The 21,483-nt window shown below is 38.5% G+C and overlaps 1 protein-coding gene and 1 pseudogene across 1 annotated transcript; both read left to right on the top strand.

Moving 5' to 3' along the window:
• The first annotated feature begins 4,089 nt into the window (after positions 1–4,089).
• LOC109790290 (putative clathrin assembly protein At1g25240) lies at positions 4,090–5,652 on the top strand. The gene has a single exon (XM_020349410.3). It carries the CDS (start codon positions 4,437–4,439, stop codon positions 5,616–5,618), a length of 1,182 nt encoding a protein of 393 aa, XP_020204999.1. The 5' UTR covers positions 4,090–4,436; the 3' UTR covers positions 5,619–5,652.
• Positions 5,653–6,182: 530 nt separating this feature from the next.
• Positions 6,183–10,647, top strand: LOC145953135 (uncharacterized; annotated as a pseudogene).
• The last annotated feature ends 10,836 nt before the right edge of the window (positions 10,648–21,483 follow it).

Below are 21,483 nucleotides of genomic sequence, written 5' to 3'. Positions count from 1 at the left end.
GTACTCAGCTACCGAGGTTGTCAGAAACACCGAGGTATGCACGAGCCTGGAGAGACGACGACTAATACTCAACCTGGAGAGGCTACTCAACAATTTTCCACCGGAAGACACTACAAGTCGGAAGGATGGCTTATTCCCCGGACAATTGGGTCAACTCCTTTACTTGTCAACCGGTACACCAAAAAGTCGTTTGACTAAGTAAAGGGGGGGCAGCTGTAGACCCCTAAAATTGTCCGGGTCGGAAATAAGACTCGAAGACTCTCGAAGACCGAAGGAAAGTCAGCCGAAAGGACTCCTGGAAGACCCTGGAAGACCCTAGGATGATTCTTCATAGGTTTAGAAGTCTTAGAGTAGCTTAAAATAAGGATGTGGGAGGATTGGAGCTCAATACGGCCTCCTAGAAGTTCAGTACGGCCGTACTGAACAATTTGAACTACAATACGGCCGTACTGAAACCAATACGGCCGTACTGAAGTTTTTAAACTTCAGTACGGCCGTACTGAATTCAATACGGCCGTACTGTAGTTCAAAACTTCAGTACGGGCCGTATTGATGTCAGAGGCCGTACTGCGCCTCACTCCTATATATAGGACGTCATTTGGACGTCATTCCACACATTTTGGACACTTTTCCATACTTTTGGACTCTCTTGTTGAGCATTCTGGGGTTTTTGAGCAGTGTTCTGCCCTAGAAGTTTCTTCGAGAGCCGATCCGACGAAGTTCTTGAGTTCTGAGCATTTAGCTTGAGGATTCGAACTAGTCGAAGGGAAATCTTTCTGATTTCCATAGTAAAAATTAATCTTTAGGAAGGAGCGAGCAAGCGTGTAGTGTGAAGGAGCTCCAAAAAGCCTCCTAACGTCTGTTTGAATATATAAAAGCACGCTTCAAAGGTTTCTTTTTCAAATCCTTCCTTTTATTGCTTTCTGATTGTTGCATTACATTTTTCATCATGTAGATATCTCGTTTATAATCGTTTCTAATAAATAGGGGTAATTTAGTAATTTTACACTGTTATTTATGAAATAATCCGTCATAGGGAACCCGAAAGGGGCGTTGTGGGGTGCTAACACCTTCCCCGCACGTAACCGACTCCCTTACCCAACTCTGGTTGTAATGGCCAAGGTTGATTTGCGAAAATCAATTGCCTTATCCCTTTTTCCAATGTTTTGAGTAAAACATTGGTGGCGACTCCAAGAACCCTTCTTTTTGCGAAAACCACTAATCCATGGAGGGTCCCGCTTGGGATTAACATGGATTGGTGAATCATTTAATAAAATTGTTAGTTCGATGAGGTCTCAGTTTGAGAATAAGTCGTTCTAACAATCCATCATTTTTCAAAACTTTAAAAAGAGTCCGACCATCGTCGCGAATGCCAAGGTCCATTTCGGCGGGTGGCGACAACCACGTCGATTCTTTTTCTGTCGCAATAATCTCCTAATGGGGTATTGGTATAGTGCATTAAGTGGTTATTCTTTCAATGTCAAAAGGCTTGTCTCAATGAAAGATCTTAAATTACTAGGTTTAAAGTCTCAAGATTGTCATATCTTGATGCAACAGTTGCTCCTAGTGGCCATTTGGGATATATTACCTAATAATGTTAGATATGCCATAATTAGATTGTGCTTATTCTTTAATGCAATTTTTAGTAAAATGATTGATCCTAAAATGTTGGATGAGTTAGAAAATAAATAGTTCTTATATTGTGTCAATTGGAGATATATTTTCCTCCATCATTTTTTGACATCATGGTTCACTTAATTGTGCATTTACTCAAAGAAATTAGATTTTATGGTTAGTTTCCTTACGGTGGATGTACCCAATTGAGCAATACATGAAGGTATTAAAAGGATATGTGAAGAACCAACACTGTCCAAAAGCATCAAGTGTTGAAAGATATATTGTAGAGGAAGCTATTAAGTTTTCTACCGAATATTTGTTAGAAGTTGAAGTTTTAGGGATATGTAAGTCCCATCATTAATGTGGAAGAATTATTGGTAAGGGTTTATGAAATGCAAAGATTATGAGTTACACACAAGAAGTGTTGCAGACACATTTGTATGTATTAAATAACATTAGTGAAGTTGTACCATACCTAACTGTTCACAAGGACATGGTGAAAAAAAATCATTCGTGAATGCTTGAGAAATGGTTGATCAATGAGCATAATACAACATTCTCAAAGTGGTTCAAACACCAAATTAACAATGATAACACAACTTCTAAAACATTGAAATGGATAGCACCAAATCCTAACTTTGATGTCATATGTTGGAGTGATCACGATATGAATAGCTACACGTTCTTTACCCAAAAGGAAGATCTAAAAAGTACCTTAGGGTCACCAATGATGTAATAAGATGTACCTTAGGGTCACCAATGATGTAACAAGCTAACAAAGTGTACCTTAGGGTCACTCATGATGTAATAAGGTGTACCTTAGGGTCACCAATGATGTAACAAGCTAACAAGGTGTACCTTAACGTCACCAGTGATGTAACAAGCTAACAAGATGTACCTTAGGATCACCAGTGATGTAACAAGCTAACAAGGTGTACCTTAGGGTCACCAGTGATGTAACAAGCTAACAAGGTGTACCTTAAGGTCACCAGTGATGTAACAAGCTATGATGTATGATTATGAGACACGTGACTGGCGCCACATGCATGCATCTATGAGTCGAGTCCATGATATCCTTGCATGATGAATGACTGTGTATGTATTATGTGTAAAAATTGAATTTGCATCTGACTAATGAGTAGCTATGGCTGTGCTTGTATGATTTGTGTGTGTGTTACCTAACTATTATTTCTACATCTGGAACCGAGTGAGATGTTTCTCACTCCCTTATTGTTCTTTATATGTGTTTAAATTGTGTTACAGGTGATCATCAGCATGAGGATGTTGGTGATGAGGCTCAGGCTTCAGTTGGGTATGCTCTAATAGGATATGTGATATCGAGGCATAGCTAGGCTTAGTTTAGGATTTCATTATTGTAATTGTTTTGGAAAGACTCATGTTTCATTTTTCTATGAATTTCGCATTTGGCCATGATTTAAGTTTACAAATGTGAATTCTCTACTCTTATGTTAATGAAACTATTGTTTTAATTCTAAAGATATTATTTAACCCAAGAATATGTTTTATAATTATTCTATATGTATGTTGGGGTAGAGGGTGTCACATGGACATTATGTTATCATGATTTATGAAGTGTTCCTAATCGACATAAAATGTCCAAAATACCCATCATAAAGTGTCTTTGGCACACTAGTGTCCCTTGTTTGTGGTGTGCAAAACATGTCTCATTGATGTGAGCTAACAACGATACAAGTAGGCAATCATTGAATACTCATGGATTCAAAAAGAAAAAAAAAACTCACTTGAAGGAGAGTATACCATGTGTTAGAGACTCACACTTGAAGAGAGTGTTAATGAGAGTCTCATATTGAATAAAATTTGACATGTTAAGTAGTATATAAGTGATAATGACTTATTAACTCAATGTTTTAAGATTTTAAGTTAGGATGTAATGTCAAACTCATGTGATTTACTCACTAGTCAATACTCAAGGAAATGTGAAGGTTCTAACTCTATGCAATGTTTATTTTGGTTAAATATTTTTTTAATATTTATCTTAATTATAAATTATTATTTTATTTTATTTTCTATTTTTAAATACTTATACAAAAAGCAAAAGTAATTTTATTTTTAAAAATAAAATAAAATATTTTAATTTCTAACTAGTAGATAATAAAATTATAATTTTTTTCTCAAATCAACACTTCATCATGTTAAGTGAAAACGAGTGAAGTGAAAACCCCAACATTATTGGCGTTAATTAGAATGTGACAGTTTGACACAGTTCACAATGATTCACGATTCTATTTTTGACACCATGGCTGTAAACAGATACTACTTATTCTTAATAGTTTAATCAATGAAAATTTCTATATGTCGTTAAAAGAAGCTTGGATATTAATGTGTTTAGGGATGACCCATCTTTGTAGCACGCGGCATAACAACCTTGACGAATTCCACCACATCAATACCAAAAATACTTGGCGACACAAACAATATAAATGAGTACAGCGCACATCATGGTTGGACAAATCGGTTGTGTCATGATTCAACATAATTCCAAAAACTATCACCAATTCTCACACATTCCAAAGGAGGTGAAGAAATTAAGAAGGGAAGAAAACCCTTGAACGAAATTTCTTCACCACCTTTGTGTTCATGCATTGCATCATCGATCACAAACAAAATAAACAAATACTCAGAAGAAGAGTTTGGTCTTCTCTAGTGATCTTATCCATCTCGAACAAATCACCTCCAATACAGGATACGTCCATTGTGGTCTTATCCGACTCAAAGAGCACTGCATTCAGTACAAGATACGTGTGGTGTAGAGAAAAACGATTACAAACAAAAAGAAAATGAGGCTATGGAAAAAGGCCGCGGGAGCATTGAAGGATAGGTACAGCATTTTGATCGCAAAGCTCTCACCGAGTGGCCCGTGTAAGAACCCTGGTCTTGAAACAGTGATCATCAAGGCCACTAGCCACGATGAACAATGCATGGATTACAAGAGCGTTCAAAGGGTTTTCAAATGGCTACGCACCTCACCCTTGTACCTTAAACCGCTTCTCTGCATTCTCTCCACAAGAATGGAAAAGACTCGTTCATGGGTCGTGGCACTCAAGGGGTTAATGCTCATTCATGGGGTGTTTTGTTTTGACCTACCCGCGGTGCAAAAAATGGGAAGGTTGCCATTTGATTTGACACACTTCAGTGATGGACACATAAACCCTCACAAGGCATGGGTTTTCAATGCCTTTGTTCGTTCCTACTTTGCATACTTGGACCATAAGTCATCGTTTGTGAGATTCGAGGCAACGAAAGAGGACAAGAGTGTGATGGAGGAGTTGCAAAGCTTGGAGACGATGCTTGGTTTGATTGATTTGCTTCTAGAAATCAAGCCTAGGATCCCCCACATGAACATCGTGCTTATTCTTGAGGCCATGGATTGTGTTATGGACGAGGTTTTGGAATTGTATAGTAAATTTTCCAAGAGGGTTCATCTAGTGTTGTGGAGAATAATTGACACGGGTGGAAAAGAGGAAGCATCGATTGGTCTTGAAGTTGTGAAAAAGGTTCAAATGCAAGGTGGTAAGATGACTATGTACTTTGATTTTTGTAGAGACATTGGGGTCCTTAACATTTCCGATTGCCCCGAAATTTTGAGGATCGATGAGAAAGACATTCATGAACTACAAACAATAAGGGATGGTGGTGTCTCCGAGAGGAAAAACTTGGAGGGTAATAATGGTGATGATAATGGGGTTGCGACATATGAGAATAACAACGCCATTGTGGTGAGAGATCGTGGTGCCACTGCCACCATTTCGGAGCAGAAGCAATCAAATTTGAGGACTGTGATCACTGACCAATGGGAGGTATTTGATGATGATTTAATTGTTGATGTAACGGATAGTCCCTCCAATGGGACAAGTGTGCCTATCATCACAACCAATAACCCTTTTGTGGATTCTTTGAGCATCGTACCTCATATTCCCATTTGCAGTAATTATGTTCTTCCAGATTTAATTATTTTGTAGCATTTTGAGATAAATAAATAAGGTTCCATTTTCATATGTTCATAAGGTTTATTGCAATATGCATGTAATATAGATTTTAGAAAAAAAAACACATAAAGGCTTTCTTTGTCGTTCTCATGTTAACAAAAATATTAAGCAAATTTCTAAATTAATTTTTGAGATTATGTATATAATTAGTTGCACATTTTATTTTCTAACTTATAAAAATCGTTAGTTTCTAATTAACTTTTATGAATACAGTCATTAATCATAGTCTTTTTCCATTTTATTAATGACGATGTTTTATAAAATAAAATAAAAAAAATAGCAAAGGGTTTTGAAAATTTCAGAGAAGTATTATTCAGGTAATGCAATTTTGAGGAGTAATTTGAAAGGTTTACTAAAAAGCATGTCGTTGTTTACCTTTTCCCTTCTTAAGTACATAATAGAAAAAAAAATCAATAAAAATAACTTTTTTATTCTTATTATTCATGAATTTTATTATAATATAATTAAATAGATATTAAAATTATACTTTAGGACTTTCTATATCGTTACTTAATTTTCTTCCCAGTTTGAAAATAGTCTGATTTTAAAATTTTGAATATTAAAACAAGTAGTTTGACACTTGTATTCCTTAATTCAAGACTTATGTTTAATTCGACTTAGAAATGAGATTACAACAAGATGTACCACTTTACACTATAATGAGTTGATCATGTTGGTGAGAGTGTTGGCAATTGATATTTTTCCACTGTCATAATTAAATATTTTAAAGTTTCTGCGATTTCATCATGTTTTACTTGTAAGTTTGGTTAAAGGTTGTTTATATTTAGAAAAAGTAAATTGTGTAGACAAATGATGTTTTCTTGTTAGTTTAGTCATATTTTGTTGTTTGCTTTACCCAATCAAGAGTTAGTCAGTTTTAGTATTTAAGTACTTACGGTAAACACTTTCATAGTGTAAAAAACTGAGTTCATAATTCAAATATATCATATCAATTTTTTGTCCCTTTTTTTTGATGCTATAGATTTTCTAATCTGAACATCTATATTTTGTTTTGTCATACATCTCTGTTTTTCATATTATGTTTACAACATGTTATCAAGAGCTTCATTGATCTTTAATAGCATGTGACAGACAAAAATGAAAAAAAGAGAGAACCAGCAAAAAAAATCCCCCAAAAAAAACCTTTAAACTCAAAAATGGTTTCTGGTAGTAATTCTTTACCTCCACCCCCTATATTTGTAGGTGAAAACTATCATTTGTGAGCTACAAAAATGAGGACTTATTTCAGAGCTCAAAGTTTGTGAGTTATAGTGGAAAATGGAAGTAATCCTCCTTCATTACTAAAAAATCCAACTACTCAAATGAGGAGTCACAATGATGAAGTAACAAAAGAAGGAAGAGTTCTTGCCATTATACAGGCAGCCCTATATGATGATGTATTTATCAAGATTCTGACTCTTGAGACAACAAAAGAGGCATGGGATAAGCTACAGGAGGAGTTCCAAGGGAGTGAAAAGAACGAGAGAGAAAATGCAGGTGTTGAACCTTACGAGAGAGTTTGAAACTATAAAAATGAAAGAAAATGAATTTGTCAAAGATTTTACTGACAAACTTTTGAAGATTGTTACCCAAATCAGATTACTTGGTGAAAAGCTTAGTGATCAACGTGTTGAGGAGAAAATCTTGGTATGTCTTCTAGAGAGGTTTGAATCCAAAATCTCTTTTCTTGAAGAAAATAAAGATTTTTCTCAAATATCAATTGCAGAGTTTGTCAATGCTCTGCAAGCTACTGAACAAAGAAGATCTTTAAGGATGGAAGAAAATATTGAAGGTGTTTTTATTGCATACACAAGAGGCAAAAAAAAACAAGAAAAAACAACAACGAAAAAGGTTGGAAAAAAAAGTTTCCACCATGTTGTCACTATAAGAAGAAAAACCATATCAAAAAATTTTGTTGGTTTAGGCCAAGCATTAAATGTAGGGCCTGCAATTCGTTTGGTCATGTGGAAAAGGTTTATAAAAATAAAACAAACCCACAGGAACATCAAGCCCAAATTGTGGAGCATGAAGAGCAACATGAGGAACATCTATTTGTTTCTATGTCTTATTCAACGAGCAAAAGAAAAGAAACATGGCTCATAGAAAGTGAATGCACAAAGCACATGACTCATGATGCTACAAATTTCAAGGAATTAAATCAGACCCAAATCTCCAAAGTCACCATAGACAATGGAGAAAGTGTTGATGTCAAAGGTAAAGGAGTTGTTGTTGTTGAAACTCCTTCAAGTATAAAATATATTTCAAATGTTTTATTTGTGCCTGAAATAAATCAAAATCTTTTAAGTGTGGGACAAATGCTTTAAAAGAATTATTCTTTGTATTTTAAAAATATGGGATGCACAATTTTTTATCCTTATGGCTTTGAGCTTATCTCCATTAAAATGAGAGATAAAATTTTTCCAATACTGTGGAAAAAAAAAAAGTCACGCATGTTATTGGTATAAAAATTTTCCAATAGCTTATGTCCATTAAAGATGAAGATTTGAAAAATGGGTAACTTGAAGAGGCATTTCAGACTCTAAAATGTGATTCAAATGGGCTCACAGTAGAAGTTACTCATGATAAAGTGACCTTTTGAAATAACAAACTTGAAGAGAAGAAAGAAAATGAGGTTTCAAAGCTCTTGGGATTTATAGAGAATCCTTTTTAATTTATGGGTCATGGAAGTTGTAATAATCATGGTTATGACTTTGGCCAATGGAAGAAATAAAGTTTTTAATTGGAAGAATTTGGTTGGAATTTTGTACTTCTTCTTATCAACTCAACAATAAATTTTATGAAAAAGAATAATGTTGATAATGTTGTTGCAATTCTCATGGAAAAGGTTTTTCAATATGGAAAGTGGATTAAGGAAATTGCAAGGATTCTTATTTCAAGTGAGAAAATTAATATTAAGCTCTAAGATGTTAAATTTGTTGCTACTTATCTACTTGAAAGAGATCCAACAAAGAAGTGTAAAGGATGATAAAGATTAAAGCTTGAAGTGATGAAGAAAAATCTCAAGGAGGAGTGTTGAGATTTCCGTTTAAGTACTTTTGTTATAATTGTAAATCAGTTTAATTCTATCAACGGTCTCAAACACGGCAAGTATACCGGCCGTTCAAGTAGTAAAAATATCGTATCCACAGGGATTAGAAGGTAAAATAAGCATTTATTGACTATTCGTGACTAAAGAATAATTCCAATTTCATAGTTTGTCATGTGAATTCAAAGTTGTGACTATTGGAATGAAAGCTATAAATAAATATTGGTTTGTGAGTGGAAAAGGATAGAAATGGTATAATGGTTTTGTGAGGTTGTGGGGGTCAGATTTCACCAAACGTTACACTAATGAATCCTTAATCTCTTGTTACATACATTGCTTAGTCAACCCATAAGTTTACTCAAACCTAATCCCTTAGAGAAAGAGCCTAGGTGCGGATATTGAATATCAATCCCTTGAGTACCCAATACTTACACCCGCATTACCGATTAGGGTTTAAGACTACTAATGGGTCAAGCTCTATCCCTAGATACAATCTCCACTAGGCATATGTTCCAGAACTAGTTTCAATGGTATTTCCCAATACTCAATGGAACCTTAAATCATGCAAAGGGTGATCAATCCAAAGCAAGCATTAAGCGTAGAAACGTACACAACAAAGAATGAAACAATAAATATATATATCATTAAAAATGTAAGGATTACAATAGAGTACGTTGGTTACATCTAACCCCACAAAAATGGGTGGAACCACTCAACAATGAGGGTAAATACAAAATAGAGATGAAAGGAGAAGTGAAGAACCGAAGGAAAGATCCACACACGAACGTTCCCAAGCTCTGAGAATTCCTTCTACAGCTCCAAGGAGGCACCCCTGCGTGAATGAGGGAGAAACCCTCGAAAATGGCTTCAAATACGAGCTTGGGGAGATCAGATTAGGGTTTCGCGCCTGGCATGTAAGTCTTCACGCCCAGCGTGAGGCCTTCCTGTGAGGTCAAGTATTCTCTGCCTCAGAACACGCCCGGTGCAATTCCTTTTGCGCCCGGCGTGCATATATTGCTTGCAAAGACGAGGCACTCTGTTCTTCTCAAGCCTGGCGCGGGTAATGTTGCGTCCGGCGCAGCCACTCTGCTCTGCTCCCTACTCCTTAGATTTCCAATCCTAAGGGTCTTCAGTCCTCAAGTCTCTAGCTCAATACCTGCACAAAAATGAGGTGTATTAAGGTATTGTTAGCTAAATTTGGGTTAGTTATATCTGCACACAAAATGAACCAAAAAGAGAACAATTGAATTGCAATGGTTCAAAGAATGAGTGAAATTGTTTATTAAGTCTTGTCCAAAAAGAGGTATAATTGAGACTTAACAACTCCCCCAAACATAGAACCTTGCTTGCCCTCAAGCAACAGGTAATCAATCTAGCAGATAGCAAGCAATGCAAGTGTGTCAAATTCTACATCCCAGTTCACTTGTATTTTCCTTTCGCAAGCATGAACCTAAGATGGATCTTCAGTCACAATTATTGCAATGGAACATGACAAGGTGCAAACAAAGGTTTCAAAAGAGATCAAAGAGCTGAGAAGAGTAATGACTATCTGTGTATGCCTCCTCACTAGGAAAGTGTTTCTCTCTATGCACACTAGTGTATCAGGGTGAGTGTTTCTCTCTAGTCTACTACTCACGCCACATGATTCAACTTTGTTCTTCGTTTCCAAATGAAACCAGTGGTAAAACAAATGCAAGCACTTATCACAAGGTCTTTATTAGGGCAAATCTGGGTTAAGCAGTAGCAATCTCATGGTATCTCATGGTTTTTCAAGGATTCAAGTTGTTATGGCTTAAGAGAGCAATTGAAATTTCTACAATGATATCCCTCTCCATACCCCAATACAACAGTTTAGCACATGCCCTTAACTGGATCTAAGCCATTAGCCTTTATGAGATGCATATTTACACTTTTGCATCTTAATATTTTTGTTTTTGTTTTGCTTTGTTTTTTTTTTTTTTTATGGCTGACCACATACTTTCTTCTTCCCAAAATTCCTCATTCTTCAACTCCCCCAAACTTATTTGATGTCATCAATTTGCTCTCTTAACCAAAGCAAAGGTTATGGTTAATTTTTCATGGTTTGGGACAAGTGGAAGGTGTGGTGTTTAGGCTTAGGAAGGTATGAGTCAAGTGAAAAGTGGAAATGGCTTTTTGGCTTAGAAGGTTAACAAAATAAGGAAAATATGAATGCCTTGATCACATAAGTACACAACATAAGCAAACCACCAGGGAAACTCAAGCAAATTTTATCATGCAACTTAAGCGTAGTTCGCTCATCAGTATTTAGGCTCAAACCTCACCCGGCTATGCATCCACAAACTATCAAACTCAGCTCAGTTCTATGATCAACATTGAAACCCGTATGCAACTAGTCCTGAACTAAAGATCTAACGTGACTTGAAAATGTCTAAGGTACACGCACCACAAACATCAAGCAAACCACAATCCAGGATCGACCACAAGCAAAGCGTGTATCAACGAGATTAAAAACCGTGCTAAAGCAGACTATTCACAAAAAGAACCAACAAAGTAATCATCAAAGAAGAACTAAATATAATAATAATAGAGTTCAAACATAAGAACAATTAAACAAACTAAAAATAAACTGCAACAAAAACATAAAAATGGCCTAAGGCAGGCTCCATATGCATCCATCACGGGGCCTGATCATCATCATCAACAACTGGTGCTCCATCCTCCTCAGCAGCATCTGCAGCTGCTCCACCCCCCCCAAAGAAAGGAGTTTGGTGCCCAGGCCAGCTAGTATAGGCATGATAGTCAGCTGTGGTGGGGAACTAGTAGCCAGGAGCGGAGTGTAGGGAGAAACTCCTGAAGGCATCCAATATGAACATCTGCCCGCGGTGGAGAGACTCCATCTGGCCCTCGTGCCTCTGCATAAAGGTCTCCAGGCGGCCCTCCAGTGCGTCAAAACGTTGATGGATAGTGAGTGGATGGCCTGGAGCAGCAGCATCATCCATGGGCACGTCCTCCTGAGGTCCAGCAGCATGGATAGGCTCCGGAGCAGCAACGGCCGGTGGGGCGCGGTCCTGGAAATAGGCAGAGATGTATCTGCTGTTAATGGCCCTGCCAGGACCCTCAAACGGAGGCGAATGGACATCCACACCTGCAAGCTGGCATAACTGCGTGATGAGTGAAGGATGTCCAAGGGTGGAGCCAGGTGCAGAGTTGGCGCAGCCAGAGATCTCTATACAAATGATGCCGCCCAGGTCCACGGTCCTCTGTGTCATAATGCAGTACATGAGCATGGACCGAGTCCAGTACAGGTCTAAGACATGTGAGCACGGAAGGATGTTGGAATGCACCAAGGCATACCAAATCCTGACCACTAGAAGGAGATCCCGGCGCTTCGCGTGGAGAGGCTGCTGAGATCGGTTTCTGTGGAACCCACGTCCAGGCATGCAGATAGCAGCCTCTACTACTGCCGGATCCATCGTGTCAATTGTGTAGTTGCCATACTCAGACACCTCATCAGCCCTCAACTCAGTCCCCAGAAAGTGATTAATCGTCCTGGCATCATAGGGGACATGCACACCCCTAACATAGCTGGTAAATGGCGCAATGCCCTCCTGTCTCAGAGCATTGGTATAGAACTCCTTAACTACTGCTATGTTGGCCGGGAGTGGGTAGGATCCAAGCTTGTCCCACCGGCGCCTGTGTAACTCCGCCTGGAACTCTGGGGCCTCATTGTCTTCTAATTCAACCCTTCGCTCCAAAATGAACTTCCTGCTACTGATAGACTCAAAATGAGTCTCATTCCGCTCGGTGAGGAAGAGGTCGGAATAGGGTCGACTTGGCTTGCGAGGAGGTTGACCCGATTTGCCAGCACGGGGGCGCTTGCTTGAGGAGGCCATCTGCAGAAAATAACACAGGAAAATCCAGGCAGCAAAATGAGCATAACAAGATAGACCAGGATGACCAATTCAGGTAACCCAAAATGAAAACTAGCCTTAGACCTAAAAAAAAATAAACACAACAAAAAGAAAGGGTTCAGAGGTGATTCGCGCCGGGCTTATGAATCATGCGCCTGGCGTAGAGAGTATAGAGAACTCTCTGGAGTAACTCGCGCCGGGTGCAAAACAGAATTGCGCCGGGCGCAGAGAGTAGAGGATACTCTGGAACCATCTGCGCCAGGCATAAAAATGAATTGCGCTGGGCGCAGGTAAGCGTTTTTTTTTTTTAAAATGGCCCAGAACGGACTGTTCCAAGATCAGAACGGGCCGTTCTTAAGGTTGAAACGGGCCGTTCTAGAATTGGAACAGTCCGTTCCAAATTCTGAAACGGGCCGTTCTGGACATGGAACAGACCGTTCCAAAGTCCAAAACGGGCCGTTCTGTAATTTGAATGGTCCGTTTCGAAGCTCCAGCCGAAGGCACCGCGCCTGGCGCAATTACACCCCAATGGGGGTTAACAGAAACCCATGGAAACCAAAAACCCAAAAACAAATGAAAACAGGGATAAAGAAACGGAGAAGAGAAAGTAGTGAGGAATCCTACTTGTTTTTGGAGTGCTTGGAGGAAAGGAGGAGAACTGACGCGGACGCTTGGCCTTCAGAAGGAGAATGGGAGAGTGCGTGAGAGTGGGAGATGAGTTGTTGAGTTGGGAGTGAACGTGAGAGAGTGATTGAGCGAGGGAGAAGGAGGGAGATGAGAGGGTTGTAGGGAGTGAAAGAGAGTTGTGAGAGGGAAGTTGAGAGGTTTGAAAGTGAAGAGTGAAAACGTGTGAAGTGGGAGAGTGGGAGGTTAAGGGGCATCTAAAGGGTCACGCTGGGCGTGCAGATCTCCACGTCGGGCGCCATATCAGAAGAATTCCAAAAGTTGCCCTCATCTGATGTGGCACCGGGCGATGCCGTTTCGCGCCCGGCGCAGTTAGGGTTACAAACGTGCCAGTATTCAATGCGCCGGGCTTGGCAGATACGCACCCGGCGTATTTAAGGCAGAGGCCTCCAGTGGTTGATGCGCTAAGCACATTTATGAGCGTGCCGGGCTTGCCAACCCCTGGAGCTTCTAGTATTTAATGCGCCCGGCGCGACAGCAAATGCGCCGGGCTTGGTCGTTCCAGGGGCCATAATGAAGGCTGAGCCAGGCGCAAAAGAAATTGCGCCCGGCGTGGGTCTTGGCAGAGACCAATTAACACTAGGTGCGCTAGGCGTGGCAGTGTCGCGCCCGGCGTGATCAATTCTATGAAGATTTCACCTAGTTTTTCCACTCCTCACACTCCTAACAGGATCTAACCTATATTAACCCACTCAAGAAGGACTCACACCATTAATACCTAACATAAAACACAAATAGCACAACATAATACAACATACATATCACAGAACATAAACAACCACAAAACAAGTCCCATAAACAAGTATAGCATACAATTATAACACAACAATCATAATAAAAGAGGAAGACATAAAGCACTGAAAAACATAAGCAATAAAGTTCAGATCTCTGGGTTGCCTCCCAGGAAGCGCTTGTTTAATGTCTCGAGCCTGACAAGAATAGACCTCAAGGGTCTCTGAAAGAAAGGATACAGTAGAGTCTTCCATCCTCCATGAGTGCTTTCTTTTTATCTCTACTTTCTCCTTCTTTTTCTTTATCAGTTTCTCCCTTTTTGTCACTCTTTTTGTCATTTTCAATTTTCATTTTATTTCCTTCAACCGACTCAATTCCTTTGCTCCTTTTTCATAGTATTGGCTCTCTTATTATTCTTCTCACTCTCCTTCACCACAAATTCCCTACCACTTCTTGTGCATACTGCATTTTAGTGCCCCTTAGGGTTTTGCTCGGTGTTGGCTGAGAAAGAACCCTTTTGTTGCTCTGCTAGCTACTTTGCTATTTGCCCCACCTGTATCTCCAGATTTTTAATTGAAGCATCAGTGTTCTTTTGGTTGGACATAGACAATTGCATGAATTGTTGCAATGTGTCTTCCAACTTGGTGGTTCTCTCATACAAAGGTGGGTGTTGGTGTTGATGTGGAGGCCTGCTACTTGATGAAGCATTCATGTCCGGCTTGTTTCCACCATAGTTTTTTCTCCACCCCTGATTTGAATTTTGCGGATAGGGGTGTTGAGAGAAATTTTTCCGCCCTTGATTCCCCATATAATTCACTGCTTCACCTTGGGAACTAGATGATCCGGCACAATAACCATTAGGGTGGTCGCCTCCACAAAAATCACATGCCATAACTTGTTGCATAGGAGGAGCATTAGAGTGCATAGCTTGAAGTTGTTGAGGAAGCTTGGCCATCTGTTGATTCAAGGCTTCAATCTGTTGGGAAAGTATCTTGTTTTGAGCTAACACTGCATCTTGAGTACTCAGCTCCAAAACTCCTCTCTTGTGTGAAGAGCTTCTACCATGCTGGCTCCTAAAATCAGTGGAAGCCATGGACTCAATGATTGTGATAGCCTCTTCAGCAGTTCTGAACATGACTGACCCTCCAAAAGAAGCATCCAATATCATCTTGGTTTGAGGTTGTAACCCATTACAGAAAGTTTGAACTTGATGTTCCACCTCAAAACCATGATTGGGGCACCTCCTCAACAATGATTTGTACCTCTCCCACGCTTCACATAATGGCTCATCCGCACCTTGAGCAAAGGTAGCAATAGCAGTTCTGGCCTCAGTGTTCTTGGACGGGGGAAAGAACCTGGCTAAGAATTTAGTCTCCACATCCCTCCAAGTGGTCAGGCTTTGGTTTGGTTGAGAATGAAGCCAAGCCTTAGCCTTCCCATTCAGAGAAAATGGAAACAACCTCATGAATAGCGCCTCTTCATCAGCCCCAGAAACTCCAACTGAACCACACAACTCATAGAAAGTGTAGAGATGAGTATGTGGGTCTTCATGATCCAAGCTAGAAAATTGATGAGAGCTGATAAGTTGTAGGAGTGCAGGCTTCATTTCTGCTAGTCTGTCATTCATGGTAGGCCTCACAATGCTCGAGAATTCCCTCGGGCTAGTGTAGGTGAAAGAATCACCTATAGTGCGCCTCCGGTTGTGATTGTCATTGTGAGCACCACCTTCACCTTCCATAGTGAACTCAGGAATGTTAGAGACAAGAACTTCAGGAATCTGAGTGGTTGGTTGGCAAATTGGATTTGCTCTAGTCCTCCTTCTTCTCCTGTTGCTATTATTCCTCTTTGTCGTGCGTTCAATCTCAGGATCGTTTAACAGTGGCTCAGAAGAATTTGTACCTCTGGTTCGAATAGTACCTTGCATACAAGAGAAAACAAAAGACTAGAGTGCACAAGTCAGCCTAAAGAATTCATTTGCGAAAATCAAAATTAGCAATAAAAGTAAAGGAACAAGTCACAAATAGCTATAAATACTAAATTGCCTTGCTAATCCCCGGCAACGGTGCCAAAAACTTGTTGAGATTTACGTTGAAGTACTTTTGTTATAATTGTAAATCAGTTTAATTCTATCAACGGTCTCAAACACGGCAAGTATACCGGCCGTTCAAGTAGTAAAAATATCGTATCCACAGGGATTAGAAGGTAAAATAAGCATTTATTGACTATTCGTGACTAAAGAATAATTCCAATTTCATAGTTTTTCATGTGAATTCAAAGTTGTGACTATTGGAATGAAAGCTATAAATAAATATTGGTTTGTGAGTGGAAAAGGATAGAAATGGTATAATGGTTTTGTGAGGTTGTGGGGGTCAGATTTCACCAAATGTTACACTAATGAATCCTTAATCTTTTGTTACATACATTGCTTAGTCAACCCATAAGTTTACTCAAACCTAATCCCTTAGAGAAATAGCCTAGGTGCGGATATTGAATATCAATCCCTTGAGTACCCAATACTTACACCCGCATTACCGATTAGGGTTTAAGACTACTAATGGGTCAAGCTCTATTCCTAGATACAATCTCTACTAGGCATATGTTCCAGAACTAGTTTCAATGGTATTTCCCAATACTCAATGGAACCTTAAATCATGCAAAGGGTGATCAATCCAAAGCAAGCATTAAGCGTAGAAACGTACACAACAAAGAATGAAACAATACATATATATATCATTAAAAACGTAAGGATTACAATAGAGTACGTTGGTTACATCTAACCCCACAAAAATGGGTGGAACCACTCAACAGTGAGGGTAAATACAAAATAGAGATGAAAGGAGAAGTGAAGAACCAAAGTAAAGATCCGCACACGAACGTTCCCAAGCTCTGAGAATTCCTTCTACAGCTCCAAGGAGGCGCCCCTGCGTGAATGAGGGAGAAACCCTCGAAAATGGCTTCAAATACGAGCTTGGGGAGATCAGATTAGGGTTTCGCGCCCGGCGCGTAAGTCTTCACGCCTGGCGCGGGGCCTTCCAGTGAGGTCAAGTATTCTCTGCCTCAGAACACGCCCGACGCAATTCCTTTTGCGCCCGGCGCGCATATATTGCTTGCAAAGATGAGGCACTCTGTTCTTCTCAAGCCCGGCGCGGGTAATGTTGTGCCCGGCGCAGCCACTCTGCTCTGCTCCCTACTCCTTAGATTTCCAATCCTAAGGGTCTTCAATCCTCAAGTCTCTAGCTCAATACCTGCACAAAAATGAGGTGTATTAAGGTATTGTTAGCTAAATTTGGGTTAGTTATATCTGCACACAAAATGAACCAAAAAGAGAACAATTGAATTGCAATGGTTCAAAGAATGAGTGAAATTGTTTATTAAGTCTTGTCCAAAAAGATGTATAATTGAGACTTAACAAGGAGTGTTGGCAATTGGTATTTTTCCACTGTCATAATTAAATATTTTAAAGTTTTTGTAGTTTTCTATTTTACTTGTAAGTTTGGTTAAAGGTTGCTTATATTCAGAAAAAGTAAATTGTGTAGACAAGTGATGTTGCATGCTAATTTAGTCATATTTTGCTATTTGCTTTACCCAATGAGGGATTATTCAATTTTAGTATTTAAACACTTGCTATAAATACTTTCATAGCGTGAAAAACTGAGTTCATAACTTAAATATATTATATCAGTTTTTTTCCCATTTTTTGTGATGTTGTAGATTTTCTAATCTAAACCTCTATATTTTGTTTTTTCATACATCCCTCTTTTTCATATTTTGTTTACAACAGAGAGTGATATCTTCTAGTTATAATTCCAAAATCAAAATTGATAGAATCATAGCTTTCTAAGTTAAGACATCAATGCACATTTGTTTCCAAAAAAGTTTATGGTAAACTTGGACCCAAATCAGATAAATGTATATTTATGGAATACCCTAAGAAAACAAAGGGTGTTATTTCTACAAAACTTATAAGGACAAAGTGTTTGTTCCAAGAGTTGCATATTCCTTAAGAAGGAATACATCTGTAAAGAAACCAATGAAAGGAACGTAGAACTTCAAGGAATTCAAGCAGAACAAAATATTGCCCACCTCTATTGGGACCATAACCTTTATCACAAAGTGTTGTGAGTCAACTTGTAATTCAAGTAACATAAGAATTGCATAGATCAAACAAGCGACGTCACAACTTGAGAGATATGGACTCCTCTTGACTTAGGAAGATGATGCGTTGCTCATGGATCAAGATGAACATGTGACTTACCAAAAGTCTATTATTGGGCCTCAGTATGAGAAATGGCTTGAGACATGGGATCTGAGATAGAATCTGTGTACACTAATGACAATTGTCAAAAATGTCTACAATTTTTTTTTATCAAATTTATGTAATTAGATATTAAATATATCTTATGATTTTGAATCTTGTTTTTGGCCACAAATGTAGTTAAATTTAATTTAATTTTTAGGATAAAATTGTTTATTATTATGTATTTTTAATAATTTTTTTGTTAAGATGTAACATGGGGAGAAGGAGACTTAAAAGTTGCAAAGTCTCAAAAGGATCTACATAGCATCTCCTCAAGATCCATGACACACATTTTAAGCGAGCCTTTTTTAAACAATTCTCTTAAAGCGACCAATAGCTCGCTGTAAGGGAGTCCACACAGAGAATTCCTCTAGAAGCGCATACTGCCTAGCTTCAACGAGGGACCTACTAGCTCTAGTTAGATGAAGTACAAAGAGTAGTCAAATGGAACACTGGATATTTTTATACTAGTTTGTTTCAACCACCGAGACTACGTCTAGTTCTCATTCCAACCAAATTGAGTTTCACTATTTTTAAACAAATATACAAGTATTCTTTCAACAAGCCACTTTTGGCTCAATCCTAAGTATTCTTTTGATTTTCCTTTTCAAGCAACTATCCAAATATTCTTTTAACAACAAGCCTCTCCAAGCTTAACAATCAAGTATTCTTTTACAGTTAAGCCAATCTAGGCTCAAAATAAGTATTTTGTTTTAGACAAGCCTCTCCAGGCTCAACCTTATAACAATGGTTATGAAGGTTACACAAATGTTGTGTTCGTCTCATTTGGATGTTATACAACCAGTATAGAGTAGTAAGCTTTTACAAGAAAGAATAAATTTACAAAGAGTATGTTTTTGTACAAGTGTATCTATATTTATTTGTTCTTTTATTTCTTATGCTTTGAATTTTATTATATAATAGCTCAGAGAAGAAGACCTTTGCAACACTTTGAGTTCATGTCACAAGTTTGTTTCATCTATCTTCATCGTCTTTTCTTGTGATGATAGATGATTGTTCGACTTATTTAATGTGAGCATTAAATGCATTTCACCAAATGATATCTCTTATCTAATCAAGGAGGCTATACTTATCAACTTTCCATACCAAATGGAGCTTGTAGAATCAATGTCAATGTAAAGCAGTTGTAGTAGTGACTTTATATACTCCTCTCCATGATTTCAGGAACCTTGGTTCTAACGGAAAGCATATTTTTTTTCTCTTTAACAGATTTGTAAGTTCCAAGATGACTTTTTGGTTTAATCTATTAGGGAAAGAAGCATTCAATATAAACTTTGTTGTTAATCTCAATGAATAATAAACATTTAATGTACTTGAGACAAACTATATCCTTCATCTGACTTACAATGTCTCATAGATGATTTAGGTCTTATGCTTCATCTGATAAGCTTTTCAAACATATTTTCAAAGACTTTTTTCCAGACATTTCTTCTTTATAAAAACATTTTGTTTGTTAGTGTTGGATTGAGCACTTTACCACTAGGCCAAAAGTTATAGTCGATAGTCAAAGTGCAACTCTTTCTATTTAATCGTAGGAGCCCAAGCGTCACGTGTTTCGACTATAACTTGACCCACTCAGACCTCCACTATGGGACAATTGATGCAACCCAACAAAAAATCTTCCTTTCAGCAATTGCTCATACTGAGAATTGAACGGACGACCTTGGCTCTAATACCAATTGTTGGATCGAACGTTTACCACTAGGCCAAAAACTATAGTTGAAAGTCAAGGCACAAATCTTCCTACTTAACCGTAGCAACCCAAGCACCACGTGTCTTGATTGTGACTTGACCCACTCAGGTCTCCACCATGGGACAATTGATGCAACCCAGCAAACAGTTAGCATTAAAACTTTGAGTTTAAGGAATCTAGATTGTCTTTTAACTTAACAAGAGTGACACATCCTTTAGCAACTGTTAAATCATAAATGATCTAATGGTTTCTTACATGCGACTTTTCATTTCCTAACCATTGTAATTGTCCCCAAAAGGCATAAACGCACAACAACTCCAAAACATCATTTTGAATATGCCTTTGAATGTAATTGCTTTTATATATCCTTGTTCTTCTTCCTTTTGAAATCCTCCAAGGTTGAGAGACATTTATACTAGATAAACCATTCAATTACTAAAAACCGATAGTGCCCATCCGACAACCTAGGGCATCAAAACACCTTCATTAGTCGAGGTATGCTCGTTCGATTTCCTTGAAAACAAAGTACTTTCAAGAGTCTGAATATGCTTGCCCAGCACCTTCGAGCACTAGAGCACCTTCATAGGCCCTTGAATGTTCAATCGGCAGCCTTGAGCACCAAAGTACCCTCATGAAGATAGGAACATTCATTTGACAACCCTTGGAATACCTCCATTTGACACCCTTAGTTGTCGATTACTTGTAGCGTAAAATAAGGTAGAAGATCCTTCATTTTATGGAAAGGCAATTAAGGTGATTACAATCTAATCATGGTATGAAACAAATTACCAACGTATTACCTAATTGGTAATAATAAGTTAAAATCCATTGGAATATAGGTCCATCACAATTGGTATAAATAGTATCATATTTTGAGGAAAATTCAGTGTTCACAATATACTCACATTTATTACTCTAAGTGAAATACTTACTTGAGTGTGTTGGAGTGTCTTTTACCAGCGCACCCCTTTCAATGTAGCAAGGCAACCAATTTAAAGAGTGAAAAGTAGAATCGACATTGAAAAATAGAATTGGGAATATCTTTTATACATACATGTAGACACCCAATTTTGTCCGGGGGCATACAAACAAGGAAATGGACTTCTGTTATGGAGGGAAGGAGCTCCCGAAGCATGCAAACAACAAGACAAGACTATAGAAGGCCCAAAAACCCAAACAAGCTGATTTTAGAAGACTGGAACGGGCTGTTCCAAAACCAGAACGGGCCGTTACCTATTTGGAACGGGCCGTTCCAAGTTTCTAAAAGGGCCAAAAACCCTAAATTGGAACAGGCTGTTCCAAGCTTATAAAAAGTGGGTTAAAACCTTTACTGGAACGGGTCGTTACCAAACTGGAACGGGCCGTTCCAAGTTAAGAAAAAGGCCTAAAAACCCTTCTTTGGAACGGCCGTTCCAACCTAACCAACATTGTGTTATTCTCATCGCTGGAACGGGTCGTTCTAGTTTCAGAAC

Source organism: Cajanus cajan, chromosome 11 (genome assembly GCF_000230855.2).
Source record: "Cajanus cajan strain Asha chromosome 11, NIPB_CcT2T_4, whole genome shotgun sequence".
Taxonomy (NCBI): domain Eukaryota; kingdom Viridiplantae; phylum Streptophyta; class Magnoliopsida; order Fabales; family Fabaceae; genus Cajanus; species Cajanus cajan.
The sequence above is the reverse complement of the archived record's forward strand: the minus strand, read 5'-3'. Positions and strand labels throughout refer to the sequence as shown.

Coding starts and splice junctions, on each gene's coding strand:
- LOC109790290 (XM_020349410.3), top strand. CDS start 4,437: ATGAGGCTATGGAAAAAGGCCGCGGGAGCATTGAAGGATAGGTACAGC.